The sequence below is a fragment of the Dipodomys ordii genome, unplaced genomic scaffold (genome assembly GCF_000151885.1).
Source record: "Dipodomys ordii isolate 6190 unplaced genomic scaffold, Dord_2.0 Scaffold23, whole genome shotgun sequence".
Lineage (NCBI taxonomy): Eukaryota > Metazoa > Chordata > Mammalia > Rodentia > Heteromyidae > Dipodomys > Dipodomys ordii.
This window is the reverse complement of record NW_012267239.1, coordinates 1,414,875-1,441,937: the sequence shown is the minus strand read 5'-3', so window position 1 is coordinate 1,441,937 and position 27,063 is coordinate 1,414,875. Positions and strand designations below refer to the sequence as shown.

Sequence of the window (27,063 nt, the reverse complement as noted above, 5' to 3'; positions counted from 1 at the left end):
GAGCCACAGCGCCACCCCTGGCTTTTTTCTTTTTGCTTAGTGGTGCTGGGGAATCGAACCCAGGGCCTCATGCATGCAAGGCAAGCGCTCTACCACTGAGCCACCTTCCCAGCCCCTTCTGATAGCTTATATATGATTAACTTGCTCCCTCATATTCCCCAGGCACATATTAAGCTGAATGAAAACCCTATTTCCCCTCTTATGGTTACCCTTAAGAGCCTATTAGAAGGGTGGGGAGCCCCTATTCATATTCAACATTTGAGAGGGCATTCAAAACTTCCTGGGTTTTTATCCCTAGGCAATAATTGGGCAGACCAGTTAGCTACTGGCCCACAAGCATTAACGTTACAAGAGGCTACCTGTTTGCATGATTTAACCCACATTAATTGGAGAGGTCTTCAGCATAGATCTCCTCAGATTCCTGTAAAGACCTCAAAAGGATATTACATACCTGTAAAACATGCCAGCCCTTCTTAAAAGTACCCCCGTTACAACCACCAGGGGTAAATCCCAGAGGTCTTAAACCTAACATCCTCTGGCAAATGGATGTTACTCATTTCCTAGCCTTTGGTAAGTTTAAATATATCTTTGTCTCTATAGATACCTACTCAGGAGCATGCTGGGCCACAGCACATACAGGAGAAAGAACTAAACATTCACAAGCACATTTTCTTCAATGCTTTGCCACCTTGGGTCTACCAGCACAAGTTAAAAGCGATAATGGACGCTGTTTTGTTAGTAAAGCAATGTCAGAGTTTTTTGACAAATGGCATATTAATCATACCACAGGAATTCCCTATAATCCCCAAGGCCAAACAATTATAGAAAGAAATCACCAATGTCTTAAGGAGCAATTTTTAAAACAAAAAAGGGGAGTTAGACCCCATATACAGTTACAGATAGCTTTGTTTACCATTAACATTTTAAATTTTTCAAAAGGGGCAACTGAATCCAGATTTCAGAAGCACTGGGGACAACTAACCCCTAAGCCGCAAGTGAAAGTCAGGTGGAAGGACCCCCTGACACAACAATGGAGAGGACCTGACCCCCTAGTTACTATGGGCAGGGGCTTTGGATGTGCTTTTTCCCATAGGGGAGACAGCCCCCATTTGGATCCCTGCCAGGAACCTTAAGTTTTTACCCATTTCCTCTATACTGGAGGATGCCCAAGGATAAACTAACCAACAAGGAAAGAAAAATGGCTATGGTGGCTGAGGCTTATGTTTAAAAGAGGGAAAGCCAGAAAGATAATTACTAACCATCCCCAAGAGCAACCAGCCCTTGAGAAGCTCTTGTGTTCTTTAACAATTGCAGATAGTGATACTCCAGCTGTTGGCTGTCCTGATTCTCCCAGTCCCGGCAATGGCCCTGTGGAATCCACACCAACCTCAACGGGTGACCTGGGCAGTGATCAGCTCTGGCAATGCAGAAATCATCAAATAACTTGTCTTTAGATCTTTTTCAACCCCACAGGCAAATAGCCAGATTACAACAAGCCCCACCTCTGAACTCTGAAGTGGCAAAGACTGCTATCCCATCCCTGACTAATGTTAAAGGACTGCTAATGACATTGCTTGGCCTGGTAATGCTTTTGCTGATGGTTTTTCTATGCCTTCCTTGCATTATACGTGCACTGCAAAACTCTTATGAGCTTAGCCAGCCAGCTACATAAGATCAAGCTCCAAGTGAATGAATTTCCCTCGAGAGGAATCGCAGCCAGAGACTGGTAAGATGGGGTGTCAGTGTGACCAACCTAAGACAGGGACTTCAGCTTCGCTCTGAAGAAGTTCCCGATAACAGGTAAGGCAGACAAGGCGATCCACCCAACCTAAGACAGGCGAGTTTGCTTCTTTAAACAAAGACAGGGGAGATGTTGGGAGCCATTGGGAGCTGACAGTAAAGCTCAAAGGTCATCTTGACCCCTATGCTAGCTTAGGCACATACAAGGAACTGGCTTACTCAAAAGACACCAGGTGCCCGGGATTGCTTTGCTATGTCTGCAGTTTGTTTTAAATATTCCTTGTTTTTCTGGACTATAGTAGAACGGCCTGAGTGTGGGGGCCCACAAGGATGCACCGAGCAGCATGTGTGGAACTCCCAATACCCAGGCTGCTCCCCTACTCTGAAGAGGACGACCTTATGAGATACTGACTTTTTATATACCCAGGAATTAATCAAATTGCTTCAGACATTTCTAACTGTAGCGGGGCTGATGTTTATTACTGTGCTAGGTGGGGATGTGAGGTAACTGGGACGGGCTCTTGGATCATGCACAAGGGCCCTCCCTATCCTTGTCTGGTGAATCTTGCCCCCTAGACTTGCCTCGAACTCCCAGCGTGGCCAATGCTATCTTTACCAATGTAATCCTGTTAAAATAACCTTTACAGAGGAGGGAAAAGGATAACTAACTGGGAGGGGGGTCTGCCATTAAAACAAAAAAGGGGGAATCTGTGGAGCACATGGGCAGCAAAAATGGCGCTGAGAGGGAGTTGAGTGGGCAGAGCCTGATTTCCTTTATGTTCAGTGCGTAACCAGCCCGTGGAAGCTTAGGTGCATGATAGGGTGTGACCTTAACAGTGATTGGTTCCTCTTCCTCCCCTCCCATACCACCCGGTCTTATTTGCTTTAAAAAGTGCTTGCTGTGTGTTAATAAACGAGTTTTCCTGCTTGTCTTGACTCCCCGCTGCGTCCGATTGTGTCCCAGGCTAAGGGGGGCTGGGGAACGGGCGAGCGGCCACACTTACTTTTCCTTGGACGCTGTCAGTCTTTTGAGGGATGGACGAAGACCCGACATAAAGTTATAATCAACCTACTATTTTCTACAACCATAAAGATGGGTCACGTGCGATGGCCAATTGATTTGAGTCTTCCATGATGAATGAGATAGTATTTCAACATCTTTCAAGTATTTTTCATAAAGGAGAAGCATACAATTTTTTGTTTTTGTTCTGGGGCTTGAACTCAGGACCTTAGCTTTTTCCCTCAAGGTTGACTTCTACCACTTGAAGTACAGCTCTACTTCTAGCTTTTTGGTGGTTAATTGGAGATAAGAGTCTCTTGAGGGGCTGGGAAGGTGGCTCAGTGGTAGAGAACTTGCTTTGCATGCATGAGGTCCTGGGTTCGATTCCTCAGCACCACATAAGAAAGAAGAAAAAAAAAGCCAGAAGCGGCGCTGTGGCGCAAGTGGTAGAGTGCTAGCCTTGAGCTGAAGAGCTGAGGGACAGTTCCCAGGCCCAGAGTTCAGGCCCCATGACCGGTCCCCCTACCCCCCCCCCCAAAAAAAAAGAGTCTTGAGTATTTTCTGACAGGGCTGGCTTTGAACCATGATTCTCAGATCTTATAATAAGAAGCATGTACTCTTTCTGACACCTTCTCAAAGATACCACCATGGTTAACCAGGACACTCACCCAATGTTCACTTGACAATTTCTACCTCATCCTGCAGTGCCCTTCTCTATAGCCTTTAAAGTTCCTTAGATTAAATTAGCAGCAAAACAAGACTCATAGTCTCAAATGCCCACAGGCAGAATAAGAGATATTAGGAAATGGCCAAAATTGTCCTACTTCTCACCTCCCCTGCATAAACTATTCTCTCAGCCTGGAATGTTGCTTGTCTTTCCATCCCAATGGGTTTTCTACAAAATCAAGTTCTTAATGAGACTTGAAACTACTTTTCAAGCTGGGACCCAGTGGCTCACGCCTGTAATACTAGCAACTCAGAAAGCTGAGATCTGAGGATTGTGGTTCAAAGCCAACCCAGGCAGGAAAGCCCATGAGATTTTTATCTTCAATTAATCACCAAAAAGCCAGAAGTAGAACTGTGGTTCCAAGTGGAAGAGTGCCAGTCTTGATCAGGGACAGTGCCCAGGCCCTGTGTTTAATCCCCAGTTCTCTCTCATTCTCTCTCTCTCTCTCTCTCTCTCTCTCTCTGTCTCTCTCTCTCTCTCACACACACACACCCACACACCCACACACACACCTTTTCAAATTTCAAGCCTGAAGGGGAAGAACTATGGACTCGGAGCTTGCCTGTGTAGAGGATGCGGCTGATCATTCCTGGCATCACCATGAGGAACATGGGCAGCAGCTTCAGGTAGCCGCACAGGATGCAGGCAGCCTTCACGTGGGACATGCCCTTGCCACATAAGCAGCGCTGTACAATGACCTGCCAGGAAAACATGATTGAAAGAGAGTAAGCATGCCTTTTCAGGGGTTCATGTTACAATAATAAATAATGTGGTGAGGTAGAAAGTAATGGGCTTTGGAGTAGGACCATAATTTGAATGAATCCTTTTACACAGCATTTCTTCTCTCTCTTTTTGATTAGTATATGTTAATTCTAGGAAGGGATTTCATTGTGATATTCCCACATATCTTAATATATTATATTTTAATCAAAGTAATTCTCTTTGTTTCTCTATTATTTCCCCTCTCCCGCCCTTCCCCCTTTTTTTGGTGCTGTTACTAGGGCTTGAACTCAGGGCCTGGGTGCTGTCCCTGAAGTTTTTTTGCTCAATGCTAAGTGCTTAACCACTTGAGCACTGCTTTTTTGGGTGGTTAATTGCAGATATAAGTCTCACGGACTTTCCCATCTGGGCTGGCTTTGAACTTCAATCCTTCAATCTCAGCCTCCTGAGTAGCTAGGAGTGACAAGTATGAGCCACAGGCACCTGGCTTTCTTTTCCTCTCTTAAGAACAATTATAATGAGTTTCATTATTTTATTTTCATAAGTGGAAAGTACTTTCTAGATACTTTGATCACATTCACCCAGTAATTCCTGTACTAAAAAAAAAAAAAAAAGGTATTGGGGCTGGGAAGGTGGCTCAGTGGTAGAGTGCTTGCCTTGGATGCATAAGGCCCTGGGTTCAATTCCTCAGTACTACATAAGCAGAAAAAGCTGGAAGTGATGCTGTGGCTCAAGTGGTAGAGTGCTAGCCTTAAGCTGAAGAGCTGAGGAACAGCGCCCAGGCCCAGAGTTCAGGCCCCACGACGGACCAAAAAAAAAGATATTATTCTGCAAAAAAGGCATGGCTCAAGCGGTAGAGTGCCTACCTAGCAAGCACAAGGCCCTAAGTCCTCTGTTCAAACTCCTGTACTACAAAAAAGAAATAGGCCAGGTGCTGGTGGCTCATGCCTTTAATCCTAGCTACTCAGGAGGCTGAGATCTGAGGATCCCGGTTCAAAGCCAGCCTGGGCAGGAAAGACCATGAGACTCCTATTTCCAATAAACCACCAGAAAACCAGAAGTGGTGCTGTGGCTCAAGTGGTAGAGCGCTCGCCTTGAGCTGAAGAGCTAAGGGACAGCGCCCAGGCCCAGAGTTCAAGCCCCACGACCAACAACAATCCCCCAAACCCAAAAAAACCAAAAACAAAAAAGAAATAGGCTCATATTCACATTCCTCACCCTCTCCTTTCAACCTCCTGCTGCTGCTGCACAAGGATTTTCACAAGGAGATATTTCAACATTGATAGTTACCCAGGTTGAACTTGCAACCCTCCTTCCTTAACCTACCAGAGTGCTGGGATTATAGTCATCACACCACACTCAACTTAAGAACTGCCTAAAAACAAAGCTAAAGAAAGCAAAACAAAAACAGGCCCAACCACAAATTGGAAGCAATTAAAAAAAAACAAAACTCCTAAATTATCTGGGGTATTAGTTTCCAGAAGAAATAGGATCACAGTCATGCATTGAAAAGATATAAATAGATTCCATAGCATAGGAGATTGTGGTGAAATTCTCAAACTCAGAGGACAAAGGAAACACAAACTGCCAGAGGGAAAATGAAATCATACCCCAAGGGGTCAGGAATAACTGGATTTTTCAACATGCATAGCAGAATCCAGAAGGCATTGGAAAATTTTCCAGTTGAGAAATGTGTGCATGGCTAAACTACTAGCTAAGGAAAGTTAAGAGTGAGAGGGACATGCAAACTCATAAAAATTTACATCCTAATGGGGTCTATCTAAGGAAATTACTAGAAGATTTGTTTACTCTTAAAAGAAGGAACAGATGAAGCAAGAAAATGAGATGAGGGAAGTGGCGCTGTAGCTCAAGTGGTAGAGTGCTCGCCTTGAGCTGAAGAGCTGAAGGACAGCGCCCAGGCCCAGAGTTCAAGCCCCACCGACCAAAAAAAAAAAAAAAAAAGAAGAAAATGAGATGAGGACAAAGGAGATATAACACAGGACTGGAGCAAAAGAATCTCAAAGGTGGTAGGTTGAAGGGGGTTTGGGTGGAAGATGACAACTTGTTATATTCAGAGATATTCAGAGACCAAAGGCTCTGCAAGTGACTGAGAAAAACGAGTAGGAAGAGTACTTAGTGCATTTATAAGTGTCCAGAGTAATTTGTAGGGGGTTTGGTGCCTAGTAAGAATAATTACTGCCCAGATGCTTGCTTGCTTGCTTGCTTCCTTCCTTCCTTCCTCCCTCCCTTCCTCCCTTCCTTCCTCCCTCCCTCCCTGCCTCCCTTCCTTCCTTCCTTCATCTCTCTCTGCTTGTCTGTCTGTCTGTCTGTCTCTCTCTCTCTCTCACACACACACACAAATTTACCTGGTCTGTGCACCAATACCACAGAGCTGTAATGACCATTCCAAATACAGTTCCTGGCCATGGAATATCTCCAGTGACTGCATCCCGGAATATGTGGAAGGAGTCCTCCTGAGGAGTGTAGCACCTGGGGCTGATTGTCAGGTTGTCCCCCCCAACTACTGTTGGGATAGCATTCATGTACTTCTCTTTAAAATTCTCATAGCCTCCAACTTCAATGAAGGCTAAAAAGACATTATATAAAATAAAATATCATGAAAACTCAAGACATCTAATATGTATGATTACTCATTTATGTTAAGGGGTACATAAAAGCACTCCATTAGTCTGGTCAAAAATTTTTTTTTTTGGTCAGTCGTGGGGCTTGAACTCTGGACTTGGGCTCTGTCCCAGAGCTTTTCAGCTCAAGGCGAGCACTCTACCATTTGAGCCACAGCACCACTTCTGGTTTTCTAGTGGTTTTATTGGAGATAAGAGTCTCACGAACTTTCCTGCCCGGGCTGGCTTTGAACCGTAATCCTCAGATCTCAGTCTCCTGAGTAGCTAGGATTACAGACGTGAGTCACAGGTGCCCAGTTTAAACCTGGTCAAATTCTTAGTGACCTTTTCTCACAATCTAGGGCCTCATTAGTATCAGTCAAGGTAGCTGACTGGCTTTCACAAAGTATACAAAACAACGAACTTTTTTCCCCCTTATGATACCCTTTAAAGTTTTAGTTTTCATGTTTAGCAAAAATGTGTGGCAAAAATATACTTGTTATTTAAGGCTGGCAGTGGTGGCTAACACCTAGAGGTGTTAACTTCTCAGGAGACTGAGATCGGAGGATTGTCCAAGCAGGACAATCTTGAGACTCTTATCTCCAGTTAACCATTAAAAAAGCCAGAAGTGGAGCTGTGGCTCAAGTGGTAGAGCACTATCCTTGAGCACAGAAGCACTATATATGTTATATAATATATTGTTGTTATTATTATTAATTAGTGCTCGTACTGGGGCTTGAACTCAGGGCCCTGGACACTGTCCCTTAGCTCTTTTGCTCAAAGCTGGCACTCTACCTCTAGAGTCACACAGCTCTAATTTCTTCCTCTTCATTCTTTAATTGAGCACATACATTTCCTCAAATATCATGCTGGGATTATGTGACAAATGAGTGTAACAAGGCCAGATAATACAAAGGATTTGCTTTTATTAAGTAAAAATTATTCATAACAAAATACACGAGGACCTTGGATATAAGAATGTCTCTCTCTTGATCCAAACAATAAGAGCAGTGAGGCTGAGGAATACCCAAGGGAGTTTACCTCTAAGATCAGAGGTTCATTGTTAAAGAAAAATGAATAAGACTATCATACAAGTTCTAGATAACTAGACATAATGTACACAGGAACTGGTTCTAGTCTCCAGAATATTATACAATGGAAGTTTTCTGAAATGATAGAGTTGTTTGTATTTGTGCTCTCCAAAAAATAATCCATTCACCTAGCTTTAGCTTAGATACTTGAAATGTTGGTAAACAAATGAACTCAAATTTGGTAGGGTCATGTGGCGAATGACATCCCTACTGTATTGCATCAATAACCATTGTGGATTTGCAGTTTTAAGTTTTTGCTTCATATATCTCCAAGCTATGTGATTAGGTGTGTGCATATTTAGCAGTGTTGTATGTAGCAAGTGGATGGAGTACATTGGCAACAGGCCAGGAGGGAGATGTTTATTTTCACTCTCTGCCTTTTTTTTCTATATTAATTACCTATTTATTCAGCAGAGTAAAAAAAATGACAAATTGCTTGCTAGCATGACTGAAGAAATGGAACGGGCTAATAATACAGATAAGTGAGAGTTACAATGGAAAAAATCTAACCTATGCTTATGTATGCTTAAAAAAGGTTGAATAATATATTTTAATGAATTTCCACCTCAAGCTGCTACAATTAGATTTTTGTTGTCTAAATTTTTCCCTAATAGTAAAAATTTCATTTTACAAAATTGTATATAACTAAGTTTTTTTGCGCTTTGGGTCCAATGTACCAATATTTCTAGAAAATTAATAACCTCATGGTATTGATTTTATCCATTCTAACCACTTAAGGATATTAATGTTAAACAAGAAGACCCTTTATGTAAACAATCATTATTTTCCAAGCCAATAATATCCTGTCTTATTTCTTTGTGCTGAGCTAACAAAGCAAGAAAAAAAGCCAGGCAGATTATTTCAATGATCATTATTTCAATGATAAGAATTAGGTAAAGGATGGGAAAATGTGACCCAAGAGTTGGGAACAATGGTCAAGAGTAGCCAGACAGAAATTGTTTTCTAGGGCTTTGCCCAGGTAGTCATTTCTTACCAAATATCATGAGGATAAAAGAGCCAATCAGCATGATGAAGGCCTGGAGCGTGTCTGTGTAAATCACTGAGGCCAACCCCCCTGTGAAGAGAAAGAAAAGATCAGAGCACTTTTTAATCCATGAACTCAGCTATCTGCTGTCATGTTTGGGTTGTCCTCCGTCAAGTCATCTAAACAAGTCAGGGGAAAACACATCGAAAGCTCCTGAGCCACAAGATTGTCTTGACATCATTATCTCTTCAGCATGTGCGTCTTTCGTTGATTCTTCTACTTCCCTTGTCTTGTTCTGAATCAATTCTGGTTATAGTGGGGTTCCATTTTGTGTGTGTGTGTTTTCAGTCAGAACATGCATGTATAGCCTAGAAACTAGGGGAATTGAGGGCACTGGGTGAGAACAATGCAAGGGGTAATTTTGATCAAGACACATCCTACTCATAAACTGCTACGTTGAATTGCAACACCTTTGTATGACTATTCAATGTTAATATAAATATAATTAGAAATAACATATTCCTTAGAGGCAGAGGCAAAATTTCAATAGGAAAGTTACCTTAAAGAATCCTTCAATTTTAAGGGAGGATAGAGTGAGGAACAGAGGGAAAGAAAAGCATGAAGCCAGTTGATCCATGGTGCTAACTTGATGTGCATTTATTAGTACTAGCAGAATTACAAAGTCAAATATAACTTGAGGGTATGAGTAGGGTAGGAAAAGATGGAAGAGAATGATGGAAGGGGTGAGTAACATTGATCAAGACTGCACTGTACTGATTTGTTGAACTTCAGTTCATTGTACCACTACTTAAACAAAAGGATCTCTCCATTTCCTCTATTGAACATAGCTTTCTGAGCAGTAATTGGCAGAACCATTTTCACTCCAGCACTGGGGACATGTCCTTATCTTGTGAATTGAATACTAAAGTTAGTCATTATTATGTTTTCTGCAGTGTGCTCTGTGTGTGTGTGTGTGTGTGTGTGTGTTGTGATTAGCAGAGGACAGTGACTGGGTAAAACACAGCAGACTCACCTGTGATGGTATAAACAGCAGTGATAGCCAAGAGGATAAAGATGGCCAGGTAAAGGTCCAATCCGAAAGCCAGCTTTATGAACACTGCACCAGAGAATATGTCTGCCTAAACAGGGACCAGTCAGGATAGGGAAGAAAGATACATTTCAGAACTCTGGTTTCTCTTCTCCCTTGGTGGTGTACATGCTCCATGCTCTTCTTTTCCTGGTAGATTCTTATCATTTAAGACTCCACAGACTTGGTCCTATAGCAAAATCTTCCATAAAGCCTCAAATAGCAGTTGTTAATCTCTTCTATATATCCATAGCTATTAGCTCATTGCTCAGTTGAGATACTTATTAAAGTGATATGTCCTGAGAATCTTTTTCATACCAGCAAGCTTAGGGAGGTCAAATATATATAGGAAACCTCTTGACTGTGATGTAGCAGTAACTATATTCTAAAAATTTACATTTTTGTTTGCTAATAAGAATGTTTATCTCTCTCTTTCTCTCTCTCTTGGCAGCATTTAAGGCCTGTGCTTGCTAGGCAAGCATTCTTGAAACATGCCCCTTGCCCACCTTGAAACAGTTTTGGAGCAGGGTGCTAGTGGCTCACTCCTGTTATCCTAGCTACTCAAGAGGCTAAAATCTGAGGATCACAGTTCGAAGGCAGCCTGGGCAGGAAAGTCTATGAAACTCTTATCTCCAATTAACCACCAGAAAACTGGAAGTGGTGTTGTGGCTCAAAGTGGCAGAGTGTTAGCCTTGAGTGAAAAAGCTCAGGGACAGCACCAGGCCCTGAATTCAAGGCCCATGACTGACAAAAAAAAAAAAACAACCCTAACACCTTTTATTTGTGTCAATTATATCAGGATTAAATTATTTACATAAGATCCAATTTGAAGACCTTTTGTGGGTCAACTCTGATATAACATGAACATCACAATATGCATAATAATCCCATGTAAATCAGTGACAAACAGCAATTTAGGAGTACATATTAATCACGTGGCACAGTGCATGTGGAAGGGGTGACCCTTGCCCTCAGCATGCTGAGTGCTTACTGGTAACTATGGAAGGAATTCTGAAATTGGAAAACCATCATTTGGCAATCATCATAGCAAAGACTGGCTCAGAGGACACTCATTTATGAATGTGAAATCTGGTGGAAAGCTAGGAAGAAGAATAGGATATTAGAGTGGTTGAAAGTTATCTCTCAATGGACTCTTTATTAGTTATCAGAAGGCACACCCAATAATTACATAGTAGAGAATTTGGGCAAGACTTTGGCCATATAATAAAAGTTAATATCACTGAGGAACAGATGGACAGTAAATCCTTCCACACCCATACTTTGAAAACTTGCTGGACTTGACTACATCTAAATTAGAAACTTCTATTCATCCAAAGGTAAGTTACATATTGGGGTAAGGTATTTGTAATGCAATGGCCCATAAAGGGCCCATATTGAAAATTGGTAAAAAAAAAAAAAAAAGCCTACAAATAAATAAGAGACAAATTGCCAGATGCCAGTGGCTCATACCTGTAATCCTAGCTACTCTGGAGGCTGAGATCTGAGGAGCATGGTTTGAAGCTAGACTGGGCAGGAAAACTCCCTAAGATTCTTTTTTTTGGGGGGGTCCGGTCGTGGGGCCTGAACTCTGGGCCTGGGCACTGTCCCTCAGCTCTTCAGCTCAAGGCTAGCGCTCTACCACTTGAGCCACAGCGCCACTTCCGGCTTTTTTTCTTTTTGCTTATGTGGTGCTGGGGAATCGAACCCAGGGCCTCATGCATGCAAGGCAAGCGCTCTACCACTGAGCCACCTTCCCTGCCCCCCTAAGATTCTTATCTCCAGTTAACTACTAAAAAAGGTAGAAGTGAAGCTGTGGCTCAAATAACAGAGTGCTAGTCCTGAGGGCGGGGCGGGGGGAGGAATACTCAGGGACAGCTTCCAAGTCCCAGGACTGACATATATACACATACACAAAGAGCCAAGCTAACTCAACAAAAAAATAACATGGCTGGAAGTGTGACTCAAAGAGCAGAGAACCAGCTGTGAGTGAAGAATCTGAGCAAGTACACAAGGACCTGGGTTCATTATGGAGTCGAGGTAAAGCTCAAATGGTAGAGCACCAGCCATACGCAAGAAAGCTAAACAAGAGCACAAGGTCTTGAGTTCAAGCCCCACTACTGGCATTACAAAAACAAAAAAAGATGAAATGGAAGTGAAAACACTTGAAAAAAATCTTTTCTAACGAATATAGACAAATGAGCAATAAGTACTAGAAACACTAGAAATTTTCAACCCCATTGGAAATGGAATATTGCCAATGAAACATAATAAAATATTACTACACAAGCATAAGAATGGTGAAGTTGACAAGAAAGCAGGCAACACCAAAATCTATGACTAAATCTACAGCTAACAACTTATGTCCAAGAGCTTTCTAGGTGAGGTGTGTATGTGTGTGTGTGTGTGTGTGTGTGTGTGTGTGTGTGTGTGTGTGTGTGTATGTGCATGCTTGCATGTGCATGCATAATGGTTCATACCTAATTTCTCTCCAATACATTACCTGAACTGCACAGCTCAGGTCTGCACTAGTGATCTCTCATTAATGTTTACTATACTCCATGTATCATCTCTGCTATCTTACTGTGAAATTCTTGAAAGTCAGATCTCATTTCAGAGAATCAGTTATTGGACTGAACATTGGCAGTGCATAGATGGAGAGTGAAAAGTGTTTAGTCTACTTTGTGTAAATTAATTTTCATAATTGTTAGTAGAAGAAATGACAATAAAAGTAGACTACTAGGTAGATAAGTAAAGTTATTGTTTTATCATTAGGAAGGAAGATACTTGAACATGGTGGTAGAGAGTGGTGTACACCTTTGTTTGACCAAACTTTCTAGCTTTTTTTGTTAGTTAATTGGAGTGACTCTTGGATTTTTCTGTTCTCGCTGGCTTTGAACTGAGATTCTCAGATCTGAGCCTCCTGAGTAGCTAGGATTATGGATATGATGAACTCCCAGCTATGCAAATATTCTTAACTGCTCAAGTAGTAAAAAATGGCAGAGATGTGGCCATTTTAATCATTAAGTATGCAGTTCACTACTATTAACTATGTTCACAATGATGAAGAAATGTCATCTTTATTCTCATAAAGAGGAATTACAATGATCCAAGATTTCCTTTTGTTGCTAGGGACTGGGTTGGAACTATTATCAATATTTGAAAATGAGTCAAGATAAAACAATAGTTCCAATCAAGTTTTATTTCCTGATTTCAAAATTTGCAATGTGGTTTGCTAAAAAATATCAGTGTTTTTAGAAAATGTACACTAACATATTTGGAGATTATCCTTAACCCTAAATACTTCATGTATACAGATAATTTCCTTCCTTCTTTCCTCCCTCCCTCCCTCCCTCCCTCCCTCCCTCCCTTCCTTCCTTCCTTCCTTCCTTCCTTCCTTCCTTCCTTCCTTCCTTCCTTCTTCTCTCTTTTCTCTCTCTTCTCTCTCTCTCTCTTGGTTTCTTTCTTTCTTTCTTTGTGTGAAGTACTGGGGCTTGAACTCAGGACCTGGATGCTGCCCCTTAGCTTTTTTACCCAAGCCTGGCGTTCTACCTCTTGAACCACATAGCTCCATTTCCAGCTTTTTGGTGGTTAATTACAGCAAAAATTCTCACACACTTTCTTGTCTGGTTTCTCAGCCTCCTGAGTATCTAGATTACAAGGGCGAGCCATTGGTGGCTTCAGTAGCTCATTTTAAATAAAGTTATTGTAGTATTGAGAGTTTATGAGTAAGATGATCTTTTCCCCAATCTGGGAAGAGGACAATTCTAAAATCTTTCCTATCTTAGCTCTTATATCGGTTTAATAAGTAACTAGCACAGAATTAGTTATCAGAGTGTAAAAGTACACAAACAATCATGTGTAAAATTAAATATTATCAACCTTACTCAAAATAAACCTTGTATGTAAGAATGGACTTGTGCTGTGTTATTTGTGCTTTTTCCCCAGCAGATCATAGACCCTGTATGGTAACATACACATGCTCTTGGCCTTCCTGTACCTCCACCCAGCTCACCAGTTTTCCATACCTCCTGCACCACCAGGAGCCCTCCACTCCAGAAGGTCACTGCCCCTTAGTGTTTTTGTTTAAAGTTAGTGCCCTACCACTTGAGCTATACCTCCATGTCCAGTTTTTTGGTGGTTCAAAGAGGAATTTTTCTGCCTGAAGTGGCTTTGAACTGTGATCCTCAAATCTTAGCTTCCTGAGTAGCTAGGATTACAGACATGAGCCACCAGTGTCTGGCTCAATGGCTCCTTTAACTGCTAAATGTGCCTTTAACTGCCTTGGTATGTGTTCATGCTCTTTAGAGCCATAAAGCTATAGAGGTCCGAGCCAGAGGAGAACCGGGAGATTGTCAAGTCCAACTCATTCAGGAGACATGAGCACAAAGTCTATGGCTCCAGGGGCTCCTCTGCTTCTAATCTGTCCATCTGGGGGACTGCTGGAGAGACTACCTCCATTTCCACCTAACAGAGAGCAGGCTCTTTTCTGTCTGTGCACAAAATGTCTCTTGCACTTGCCATAAACTCTGTTCTAGATAGTATTTCAGTATATTTGTACATATTGTCCTTGAGGCTAATTATTTCACGTGCAGCAATCTAATCTCTTATCACTTTGCTGTAGGTGAACTCCTGTAGCTCAGGAATCTTTGATACCTTAACATCGAGGTTAATACCTGCTGAGTAAATACCTGCTGGAAAAATGCTCACTTTGCATATGGAAAGTTTATAGCATCCATTTGAAACAGTTGATTGACTTGAAACAAGGACTTCCCTTCTTCCTGCCACCCTCAAAAGAAAAGCAATAGTTAGGGCTAGCTTTTTCTCGTGAACATTGGGATAGCTGGCCTGAACTGTAAACTTGGGGAGATTATTTTCTTAGTCACAGATATACAAGGCAAAATGTTATTCCTTCCTTGATTTCTTCACATGCTATTGAAACTTCATGTGCTGTGGAAGTGCGTATCTTCTTTCATCATTGATTTTCTCCAAGGCATAATAATAGTAATAATCTTTGTGCTATTACTGGTAATCAAACTCAGGCCATCGCCTCTCCCCCCTCCCCCAAGGCTGGTGTCCCTCCATTTCTGGCTTTTTGGTGGTTAATTAGAGCAAATAGTCTCATGGATTTTCCTGCCTGGGCTGGCTTTGAAATAAGATCCTCAGATCTTAGCCTCCTGAGTAGCTATGATTACAGGTATGAACCATCAGCCTGCAACCGCTTGGGAGCAATTTGTATAACATTTATTTATGACACTGTTTCATAGGGAATTGTTTTACATAAAATAGGATGACTTTTGGCTCAGATATTTGAGATTCAAATGAAAAATGATAGTTTCAATATGGACTGGCTCTGAGAAAGGATAGGAAAGTTATTGTGGAAAAGGCAAAAGGAGGAAGTGGGGCTGTGACTCAAGTAATAGTGTACCAACCTTCAGCAAAAACGTTCAGCAGGAAAACGAGGCCCTGAGTTGAACCAGCACACACACACACACACACACACACACACACACATACATACACACACACACACACACACACACACACCACACTCCACCATAAACACATAAAAAGCAGAAAGAAAAAAACAGAAAAAAAACAAAAAACACCAAAAAAAAAAAGCAGAAAGAAGACAAGGGAAATCATTTTTACCACCAAGTAATGATTATTACTTGAATGGTTGAGATTTTCTGTTTTGTTCTTTCTGTATATCCACTTTATTTTGTCTGTCCTGGGACTTGAATTCAGGGCCTGGATGCTATCCCTGAGCTCTTTTGCTCAAGTCTAATGCTCTACCACTTTGAGCCATAGCACCACTTCATGTTTTCTGGGTGGTTAATTGGAAACAAGAGTCTCATGGAGTCAGGGTATCAGTGGCTCACGCCTGTAATCCTAGCGACCCAGGAGGTTGAGATCTGAGGATCACAGTTCAAAGCCAACCTGGGCAAGAAAGTCCACTTAACTCTTTATCTCCAATAAGCCACTGGAAACTGGAAGTGGAGCTGTGGTTCAAGTGGTAGAGCACTCAACTTGAGCTGAAGAGTGCAGGGACACTGCCCAAGCCCAGAGTTCAAGCCCCAAGGCCGACAAAAAAAAAGTCTCACGGATATTTCTGGCTTGGGCTGGCTTTGAACCTCACTCCTCAGATCTCAGCCTCCTGAGTAGGTATGATTACATGCAAGAGCCACCAACCTCTACTTTTTGTACTAAAGTGGATTTATACTTTAAAGGCTCTCATTACTTGGAAGTTTATTATACTATGAATGTAGGGCTCCAGAGCTCTTTTCCTTATAGGAACTCAATAAAGAGATCACAGGGAGTTTAAGACATCGGTGTGCTTTGACCCTGTTCATGCTGTGAATGGCCTACATGTGCTAGTCTCTGTTTTTAGCATCCCAGCCTCATCTGGAAAATTCTTGGAGCTACCATAGCAGGTGGTACCAAACTCACTGAGATTTTCAAAGCCACACAGGTGAAGAGGGAGAGAATGGATAGGTAGATTTGAAGTCGTTTTCCTCCAAACCTCTTCTTGAGATATTCTGGCATGGTCATCACCTGCAGACAGAGAGTGACAGAATTTCAGAGTCAAGGACATCCCATAGTTGCTAAGCAACTCTGGAAATTTAAATGGCACCATTGGAGGGAATGGATGAGAAAGGTAAGGTTCCTTGGTAAGAATCGTAAGTCTGTAAAGATCAGAGGCAGTGGCGACATCTTGGAATCTCTTCCTAGTTCTGATAATTACTACATATTGTGATCTTTGGCAAATAATCATTTCAATCTTTTTCCTCAAAGTGAGAGTTTAATATGAAAATACAGGTAGGACTCATTTGCCTAGCAAATGCCAGGCCCTGAATTCAATCTCCAGTACCACAAAAAAGAAAAGAAAAAAAGAAAAAAAAAAGAAAACTAGCTACATCACCACCGAATGCCTTATAAACACTCAATAAATGTGTGTGTGTGTGTGTGTGTGTGTGTGAGAGCACACATGAGCACCATTATTAGGGTTTGAACTCAGGACCTGGCTGCTGTTCCTTAGCTTTTATGCTCAAGGCTAGCAGTCTACACTTGAGCCAACACCCAATTTCCAGATTTACAGCGGTTAGTTGGAGATAATAGTTTCCCAGACTTTTCTACCCTGTCTGATCCTCAAAGATCTCAGCCTTTTTTTTTTTTTTTTGGTTGGTCATTTGAACTTAAGGCCTGGGCACTGTCCCTCAGCTCTTCAGCTCAAGGCTAATGCTTTACCACTTGAGCCATAGTACCACTTCTGGCTTGTTCTGCTTATGTGGTACTAAAGAATAGAATCCAGGGCCTCCTGCATACAAGGCAAGTATTCTACTACTGAGCCACTTTCCCAGCCCAGATCTCAGCCTCTTGAGTAGCTAGGATTACAGGTGTGAGCCACTAGTGTCTGGCCAATACATATTTTCTATTATTTTTTTGCTAGTAATATTGGAATCTAATAAAAATAGCATTACTTATACATAACAAACCAAGGTAATAGTTCCATAATAAATTGATAAATAAATTACATATATAGAGAGTATGTATTGTCTATTGAAAAGAATAAAACTATATTATGCCTCCTTCCTCTTTTGCTTTTGTGCTTGTACTAAGGCTTGAACTCAGAGCCTTGCATTCTTTTCTTTTTCTTGGTACTGAGGATTGAACCCAGGACATGACACTTGAGAGTCAAGCACTTCGCCACTGAGCTATATACCAGTCCATCCTTACATCCTTGCTTAGCTCTTTGGGCTAATGCTCTACCACTTGAGTCATATCTCCATTCCCAATATGAACTCCTTATTTAGAGAAAAACTTAATTATTGAAATATGAGGTTAATTACAGACTGAATAGCAGCACAGTGTAGCTTTCTGTTCTCTTCAGAGCAAATGGTATTTGTGTTCGCTCTTCTCCAGTTTATGAAAGGATGTTAAAGGATCTTGATATAACTCATCAAAATCAAGAAGGGGAACTTTTGGTAGAACAGCAACTAAAAATAACCCCTGAAAAATGGTAAACCTCCTCAGAGAACAAATGTGTGAGTTCCATGGTACAAGCCTTTGAACCAAAGATAGCATCTTCCAACAGAACTTATTTAAGTCTGGAACTAAAAGGGATCTCAGATGAGCAAAAGCTGAATATAAAAATGTTCTGTTGTAGCATAAAAATAGCAGAATAAAATCCAATAAAAAGTTTAAAAAGAGTATATCTGTGTATGGGGGGTGGTGAAGAGTAGAAAGAATAATAGAGAGGGTATAAATTTGATAAGTATGTATGCAAGTATCACAACAAACCCTCTTTGTGTTAATTTATATTAATAAAAAAAAGCTGCTTCAGGAAGACTTCAAATAGCACTAAGCCAGCAATTGAAGTGTGCGATTAACTCAGCTGTGTGGAACTAAACACCAATGAAAACAACAACAATAATAAATAAACCCCCCAAATAAATGAAACTGGTTTGGATATTATTTTTCTCCCACAGGTGACAAGCTTCTAGAAGCTGGATTTCCTGTGTAAGGATGTTACAGTAACATGGCAATTAGGGAGAGATTAAGACTTTTCTTGAGGGAATGAGGTAGATCTCAAAGGAGTGAGTTAGGTCTCTTGTTAATGCAGGATTACATTAGAATTATGAGAGCAGGTTGTTCTAAAGTAAACTTGGCAAATGCTCTTTTACTTGTAATGTCCTCTCATCCTTTTGCTTTTACTTTGTTTTTCAGATAGGGTCCCTGGCTGCACACCGTGATCTTTCTGTCTTGTCTCCAGAGTAGCTGGAATTATAAGTCTATACTACAATGTCGGGCTTTAAAACACATTTAAAAAATCACATTGAATTCTACCTATACTGGAGGATCCACCAACATTTCCCATTGTCCCCATTTCTCTATTTTACAGCCTTTGATTCTTGTTTTGTTCTGTTTTTGTTTTTGTGCTGGTTCTGGGGCTTGAACTCAGGACTGTCCCTGAGCTTTTTTGCTCAAGACTAGTATTTTACTACTTTGAGCCACAGCACCATTTCTAGCTGTATTTAGTGGCTAATAGGAAATAAAAATCCCACAGACAGGCCTGGGAAGGTGGCTCAGTGGTAGAGTGCTCGCCTTGCATGCATGAGGCCCTGGGTTCGATTCCTCAGCACCACATAAGCAAAAGGCAAAAAGCCGGAAGTGGTGCTGTGGCTCAAGTGGTAGAGCACTAGCCTTGAGCTGAAGAGCTGAGGGACAGTGCCCAGGCCCAGAGTTCAGGCCCCACGACCGGACCCCCCCCAAAAAAAAGAATAATGGGGATGGTGGTAAACATGATCAGAATGAATTATATGCCCATATGCAAATATCCCAATAAATCCTACTGTAAAATTAAAAAGAAAACTCCAAGTACCCTTTAAGGCTTGTCCAATGGCTATGATAGTCATATAATATTTGAAGGCAAGCTTTACAAAAAGTCTCCATGTCACTTCTGTGGTCCTCACATTGAGTAAGCAGTTATTGTGGTGGAATCTGGGCCTCCTAGAGATTAAGGAAGCCCAAGGTCAAAGGCAAAATGAAAAGAAGCAGAGTTATCTGCAGCCTGATAATGATGCTTATTAAGCTGTTGGTTATTCTTTCGGTTATGCCTCTGGAGGTTGTTTCCATTCTGTTTCCTTAGTCCTGTATACACAAATCTCAGGCCATAGGGCATATCTGGCTTCTGGATAGATGCATAGTGGAGTAAAATCAGCAAAAAGAATTTTCAACAAGAAAAGAGCAAAGGGATTTGTGATGACCCCATCCTTGAATCCATCCAAGGATGATTAGTTTAAATTTTTGCTATGACTCAATTTTCTTGTACACAAGCATCTTCTTACTGATATGCATAGTAGAAAATGCCAGAAAGGTTAAGAGAAGCCAGGTGTGTTAGTTCATGCATGCCTGTAATACTAGCTACTCTGGAAGCTGAGATTGGGAGGATCATGGATTGAGGGCAACCCAGGCAAAAAGTCTACTAGGTCCTCCACACCCTTCTCAACTAATAGCTGGGTGAGGTGGTGCATGCCCATTGTCTCAGCTATATGGAAGACTGAGATGCAGGAAGTTCGACGTTTCAAGGCAGCTAAGGCAAAAAAGTTCATGAAACGTCATCTTAATTGAAGAAACTGGACCTGGTGGTACACACTTGTCATTGTAATTATGGGGAGGGGCTCAATAGGAAGATTGGGGTTCATGTGCAGGTCCAGGCAAAAAGTAAGACCGTACCTCAAAAATAATGAATGTAAAAATGGCCTTAGAATGTCTATAAATCTACAGGTAAACATACTGGATGGTAAAAAATACACTGGGGCATAAATTATACAGGTCTCTAGGCATTCACACACAGTTGAGAACCAAGGGGAATCCTCTTAGGAGAGGGAGGCAGAGGTGCAATACCTATGTGCCTCTGATCATATAAAATAATATTTACTGAAATGAACTACTGGAAATGGAAGCAAGAGGGTTTTTTTCTTTATTGCTGTTTTTTAAAATTTCTTTTCTTTTTGTCTTGTTTGTTCATTTATCTGACTTTGGGAGGGTTAGTGGGGGGGCACAGAAATGGAGAGACAAAGCGTGAACAAATGCAGCAGTGGTAACTACTAGACACTCTGTTAACAATGAACTATACAACTTGTGGGTGGGGCTGGGAGGGAAAAACTGGGAGAGAGGGAGGGAGGGATGACATTGTACAAAAAGAAATGTACTCTTTGTCTGACTTATATAACTGTAACTCCTCTGTATATTGCCTTTACAATAACAATACAAGACATAAAAATGGCCTTAGCGATATAGTTCAAATAGTATAGTGCCCCTATGACACCCAAAATAAAAGAAATAAAAGGGAAAAGACAAAAGGTCTGGAAAAGTGATACTGTGGCTCAAGCGGTAGAGTGCTAGCCTTGAGCACTAATTTGGCTCAGAGACAGAGCCCAGACCCTGAGTTCAAGCCCCAGGACTGGCCAAAAAAAAAAAACAGGCTACTCAAGAACTACGCTGCCACTCTCACCATATACTTAGCACTGTGTTCAGTGATAGGATGACATACATGCAAGAATGGACAACTTTCCAATCCACAAAGAACTTAGAATCAGATATGGTAACAAAAGGTCGACCAGTGAAATGGTAACAGAACAATTTGGAATCCAGTTACAGTCTTGTAGATTCTTCTTACTACCTCTCAATGAATTTTCTCCCTTCCTCTCCTTTTACTTTCGAGGTCAAACTCACATGGACAGTTTCTACTTCCTGGTACACAAGCACTGGGAAGCTCCTTGGATTTGTACCTGGGGTACCCATGGTTGTATCATGGATGTACCTTCCATCTCTCTGTGTCTCTGAATACTTCCTCCTTGTCCTTCCTTCCTTCCTTCCTTGTCCTTCCTTCCTTCCTTCCTTCCTGCTCTTTCTCCTTCCTTCCTTCTTTCCTCTCTCTTTCCTTCTCTCTTTCTTTCCTTCCTTCCTTCCTTCCTCCTTCCTTCCTTCCTTTCTTCCTTCCTTCCTTCCTTCCTTTCTTTCTTTCTTTCTTTCTTTCTTTCGTTCTTTCTTTCCCCTTCCTTCCTTCTTTTATAAATATTGGTGATACTGGGGTTTTGAAGTCAGGGATTTTTTTTTAGTAAAAAACCCCACATTTTTATTACCTTTAAGTAGTTGTACAAAGGAGTTACCATTCAACAAGTCAGTTTATAAGTACCATGCATCAAGATTGATATCATTCCTTTCATTGTTCTCCTGGGTTATGGTTTGATTAAAGTATATTGATTTTTAAAAATATGCCAGTACTAGAACTTGAACTCAGGGTCTGAGTGCTGTCCTGTCCCTTCACTTTTTTGCTCAAGGCTGGCTCTCTACCACTTAAGCCCCAGCTCCACTTCTGGCTTTTTGGTGGTTAATTGGAAATAGAATGCTCATGGACTTTTCTTCCCTTGGCTGGCTTAGAACCATGATCCTCAGATCTCAGGCTCCTGAGTGGATAGGATTACACACAGGTATGAGCTACCAGAACCCTGCTTTGGATATGGGTTTAATTTAAAGGAAGAGGCCATAGTGTTACTTACATGAGATTCAAAGGCTGCTACAGCGATTCCAGAAGCTGCCCCTGTCCCAGCCAGACCCACAAAATGGCCACTGCCAATGTTACTGGCAAAGAGAGAGGCTCCCATCTGGAAGGCAAGAGGAGAGAATATGCTTAGATCCAGGTCAAACTTTTTGAAAATCTATAGATGTTGACGTGTTCCAGTCATGACTCTTTTGAGCAAGAGTTAGGAAATTAGGGTTCATGGGCTACATGCAACCTCACACCAGTTTTTTGTGTGGTCCATAAGTAAAGTATTTTCCCTCCCTATTTTTTTAAATAGTCACAAAATAACTGCACATGATATTTTATGAAATGGAAAAGAAAATGTGAAATTAAATGAAAATGAAATTTTGGTCTGGGAATGCGGCTTAGTGGTAGATTGCTTGCTTGGCATGCCTGAACACCTCAGTTTGATTCCTCAGTACCACACACACAGAAAACCTCAAAGCTGAAAGTGGCACTGTGGCTCAGGCGGTAGAGGGCTAGCCTTGAGCAAAAGAAGCTCAGAGGCAGTGCCTAAACCTTGAGTTCAAGTGCCAGGACTGGCAAAAAAAAAAAGAAAATGAAATTTTAATGCCCATAAATAATCCTACTGGAATTCAGCTGTGTTTCTTAGTTTGGCAATGTATTGACAATGTATTATTTGTGGGGTCTAGTTGACTGGATATGGCTGATAAAACCCTAAAATACTTACGTTTGCCTTTTATGGGAAAACTTGAATCTTGCCTTAGAATATTCGTGATTCTACCTATTCTCTAGGTTGAGTCTGTCTTTGGCTAAATCCTGCCACATCTCCTCTCAGCTCTTATCCTCTGAATCTGATACTTGGGACCCTGAAGTTGTGTAGCAGGGAATTCTTTCTGTTCTCCCATTTTTGAGACTCTATGTTCTTTCATTCCCCATTTCCACTGCACATTCTGCTATCCTTAAGCTGCACAGATTTGGGCATTGATGCTGGAGGAACAGAATTGAAGTGAGACCCTACAGTGTTTCTTTTGTGTCTTCTTGTACAGCCTGCCATAAAACTGACTTATCTTCTTTTCTTCATTTGGTGGTACTGGGGCTTGAGCTCAGGGCCTGTGCTTGCTAGGAAGTTGGTGTGCTACAATTTTAGCTATTCTGTCAACCTCTTTTTTTCCTTTTCTTTACAGTTTCTTTTTTCTTCTTCTTTTTTATTGTGAACATAATGTACAGAGGTTCTTTACATTTTCAATGGTATCTTACTTTTTTCCTGGTGAGGACCTGGACCACAATCCACCTATTTATGTGCTTCCTATATATCTTGGATGGCAGGTAAGTGCTACTTCAACCAGCTTTTGTTTTGGGTGAGATGGGGGCCTTATGAGCATTTCTGCCTTCAACTGTGACCCTCTCAAATTAGCCTCCTGAGATTACTCCTAGGATTACAAGTATGAGTTACTGTGTCTACTCACTTTTTCTATTCAGATATTTGGGGCTGAGAGGAATGGAGTTGGTTTGTGGCTTTGGGATTGGTTGAGACTTTCTTGTTTAATAAATAAAGGCAATGTTTGATTGGATGCCCCAAATCAATATCCATTTTGAGTTTGCAGTTGGTCTGATTTATTCTGTCCAGGTTGTTTACCAATGTCCTTTTTATTTCATTTAGATAAGTGAGAAGATACATGAAGGAAGAATTTGCTGCATATACATCATATTCCCAATATAATTGAATAGTCTCCAGGATCATAGAGGTAGTTATAGCCTTTAACTTCAGTAGAAACATGGTGGGGGGCCACATAAACAAACTCAGAAAGGAGAACACCCAGCTGGCAAGTGTCCCAAGAGGATTACCATGGACACAACCACAGGGAAACTCTACCATCAGCATATGAACAACACAAGCTCTAGATAGACTCAATAGTTACTTAGGGCAAGGCTCCAGTAATCTGAAAAAGAGCCAGACAGTCAAGGAAGAAAGCAGAAAGTGGAGGTTAACAGACAAAAAGAGTGACATTAACTCAGCGTTGAGAGAAAAGCAAAGAGCAAAGAGAAGTATAGATCTCTTAAGTCAGGGCAGAAAAGAGAAAAGAAAAGAAATAACCAACCCTTAAAGGGGTTGGAGGCATGGCTCAGTTGGTAGAGCACTAGCCAATGAACCAAAGAGTCACATACTGAGTTCGAGTCCTGGTCTGAAAAAGAAAAGAAGCTAGGAAAGAATATTCTGCAAGAGGATCGGAGGAAAACCATGAATAGAACTCAACTGAGGTTCTTTAAATACCAGGACCAAACCTGTCTTCCTCAACGCTAGTTTTTCTGGAATGATAGGCAATAGCCATGAAGTAAATAATTTAGATAAAGAGCCACTAGCAGGTGGGTAACAAATATACATCAGAAAGTATCCACATTGGGGTTGGAGGCATGGTTCAATTGATAGAGTGCTTGCCAAGGAGCAAAAAGCCTTAGGTACCAAGCAGGAGTTCCAGTCTTATAACAACAATAACAGCAACAAAACTATAAGTATCTCCAATGCTTTTATTCACATACACACACAGGACATTTATCTATGGGAACAGGATGACTTACTGGCCACCAGGCTATATCTTGACCAGCCAGGAAGAAGCCTCTGACAGTGTTTCGGTTGGTCTTCAGCATTGCCTAAGCAAAAAGGAAGAGGTAAGAATCAGGTCAACTGCCATTGCCGTTATGAACAGATAACAAGACTCAAAGCTGGGGTCTGGCTGAGGTGCTGGCACTTGGTGAGTGTTTTAGCTCTTCTATAGACAGACATGGTTGCTTAGATGCTCTGCTACTTTTGTGTGTGTGTTGGTCCTGGGGCTTGAACTCAGGGCCTGGGCGCTGTCCCTGAACCTCTTTTTGCTCAAGGTTAGCCCTCTACCACTTCAGCCACAGCTCCACTTCTGTATTTTTGATAGTTTAGTGAAGATAAGAGTCTTGCTTCTAATCACAATCCTCAGATCCGAGGCTCTTGCGTAGCTAGGATTACAGGTGTGAGCCACTGGTGCTTGGCTTGTGCTAAATTTTTACAGTAGAGAAGAATAGATTTCATTATGGCATTTCCACATGTATGCCCAAAGTGCTTTGTTCCTATTCACACTCCTCCTGTTTCTCCCAGGTCCTTCTCTTCATTTAAGTTCATGTCCTACACTAATTTTTGATGGACTTAAAAACATTACAGTTTTAAAACAACTCAGAGCTGGAAGGACTTCAATAAGTCATATGCTACCAAAACAACTCTTTGTTTTTATCAATGAAAACAACATGATATTATCACTAAAGCTGTCCTTGGAAGAATATTTGCTTCAAACCTATTATTTTTAAAAAAAGAGAATAAGAATGAGCAGAACGTAAATTAAAAGGAAGTGAGAAAACAATAAAGAAAAGTAAGTGCAGATGGGATAAGAAAAATATCATTTTTGTTCATTCTGCTGGTTGCTGTCTTTGTTCAAAGGATGTTCAAAAGGTGAACCCAATTTACTCAGTACAAGCATTATTTATGAAACACTCCAGGAAATGATTCGCATAGAAAAAAACAATGAGATTGGTGAAAATTACTCATGTCACCTTCATTTGTCCTGCGAGACTGTTCCCACCCTCACAACACTTTCCCCAATCCTGGTGCCCACCCTGAAAGCCAATTAGAGTCCCACATACCCATAGCCCAACAGCCATCACCACTATGCAATAGATAACAATGACAGAGATATCAGCAGCATTGTGGATGCGCTTTGACAAGGCAGGCAACTCTGGTTCTCCAGAACTGGTGCTGAGGCTTACTGTACTGGCCATGGCTCTAGAAAGTTTTCTCCCCAACCCAAGGATGACTCCTTAATATAAGAACTGGATTAATGATTAGCCCCAGACAGGTGGGGCTTGATAGCAAAGTCAGCATCTAGGCAGGTGGACTTTTAAACCTCTTCTGAACCCAATCTCCAAAACCCTGGGCCTTAAGCAGTCAGTGTTGGATTTGGTGGAGTGTAGAAACTGGCAAGGGAACAGAGATAAGATGAGCAGCAGAGATAGAAAGTGGAGTGATCACTGGGTAGAAAGGCAAAATATTAAAGGAGGTTTGACTGGTTTCAGTTAATGACAAAGGAGAGAGAAAGGAAGACAAATAGGGAGGGAGAAATATAGAAGTGAACAGGCAAGGAAAGCGGCGAGTCAGAGAGTGATGGTTCTTTACAAAGTAGATAAGATTTCTGACATATATATGTGTATACATATATACCTATAAATATACACATATTCATGCATATACATATATATGCACACACACACACACACATATATATATATTTGTTGCGTGTGTGTGTCCTGAGGGCTTGGGTGCTGTCCCTGTGATTTTGTGCTCAAGATTAGTGCTCTACTACTTGAGCCAAAGATCCACTTTTGGCTTTTAGTGGTTAATTGGAGATGAGTCTCATGAACTTTCAGGCTGGCCTCCAACCAAGATCTTCAGACCTCAGTCTCTTGAGTAGCTAGATATAAGGCACCAGTACCTAGAAGATTCCTGATATTAAAAAAATATATACACACTGGGACATTATAGATTATATAAGACCCTAGACATTCACACACTGAGGTCAAGGGAGGCTATGCATAGGAATGGATCACAAAGGCTCATTAGCTATGTGCATATGATCATATAAAATAATATTTTATGAAATGAACTCCAAGAAAAGGAAACAAGAGATATCTTTTAGTTGCCATTGCTGCTGTTATTGTTTTCTTTTTCTTTTGTCTTTTTAGTTTGTTTGTATTAGGGGGGTAAAGAGGCCACAGAAAAGGTGGAACAAAGGATGAACAAATGCAATGGTGGTATTTACTAGACCCTATGTAGAAAATGAACTGTACATCTTGTGGGAAGGGATGGGAGGGAAAATAGGGAGAGAGGGAGGGAAGGGGGAGATATGGCTAAAAAAGAATTGTACTCAAAGGAACTAAAAAAATAGAATGGAAGAAAGACAGCCTCTTCAGTAAATGGTGCTGGCAAAATTGGTTAACTACTTGTAGAAAACTAAAGCTAGATCC

The 27,063-nt window shown here is 41.3% G+C and overlaps 1 protein-coding gene across 2 annotated transcripts in view; it reads right to left on the bottom strand.

Annotated features, from left to right (window-relative positions):
* The window catches only part of LOC105984232 (low affinity sodium-glucose cotransporter-like), a 49,290-nt gene extending 23,469 nt beyond the window's left edge, over positions 1-25,821 (bottom strand). The window contains exons 1-10 of one of the 2 annotated variants that reach the window (XM_013014341.1): positions 25,687-25,821; positions 24,598-24,669; positions 22,030-22,138; positions 20,603-20,609; positions 18,380-18,428; positions 16,419-16,523; positions 9,918-10,023; positions 8,894-8,974; positions 6,554-6,774; positions 4,030-4,165 (exon numbers count right to left, since the gene is read on the bottom strand). In XM_013014341.1, the coding sequence (XP_012869795.1) occupies positions 4,030-4,165; positions 6,554-6,774; positions 8,894-8,974; positions 9,918-10,023; positions 16,419-16,523; positions 18,380-18,428; positions 20,603-20,609; positions 22,030-22,138; positions 24,598-24,669; positions 25,687-25,821 (1,021 nt within the window). Of the gene's footprint in view, positions 1-4,029; positions 4,166-6,553; positions 6,775-8,893; positions 8,975-9,917; positions 10,024-16,418; positions 16,544-17,938; positions 17,979-18,379; positions 18,429-20,602; positions 20,610-22,029; positions 22,139-24,597; positions 24,670-25,686 lie in introns of both variants that reach the window. The other variant, XM_013014339.1, reaches the window with a different exon arrangement.
* Positions 25,822-27,063: the final 1,242 nt, after the last annotated feature.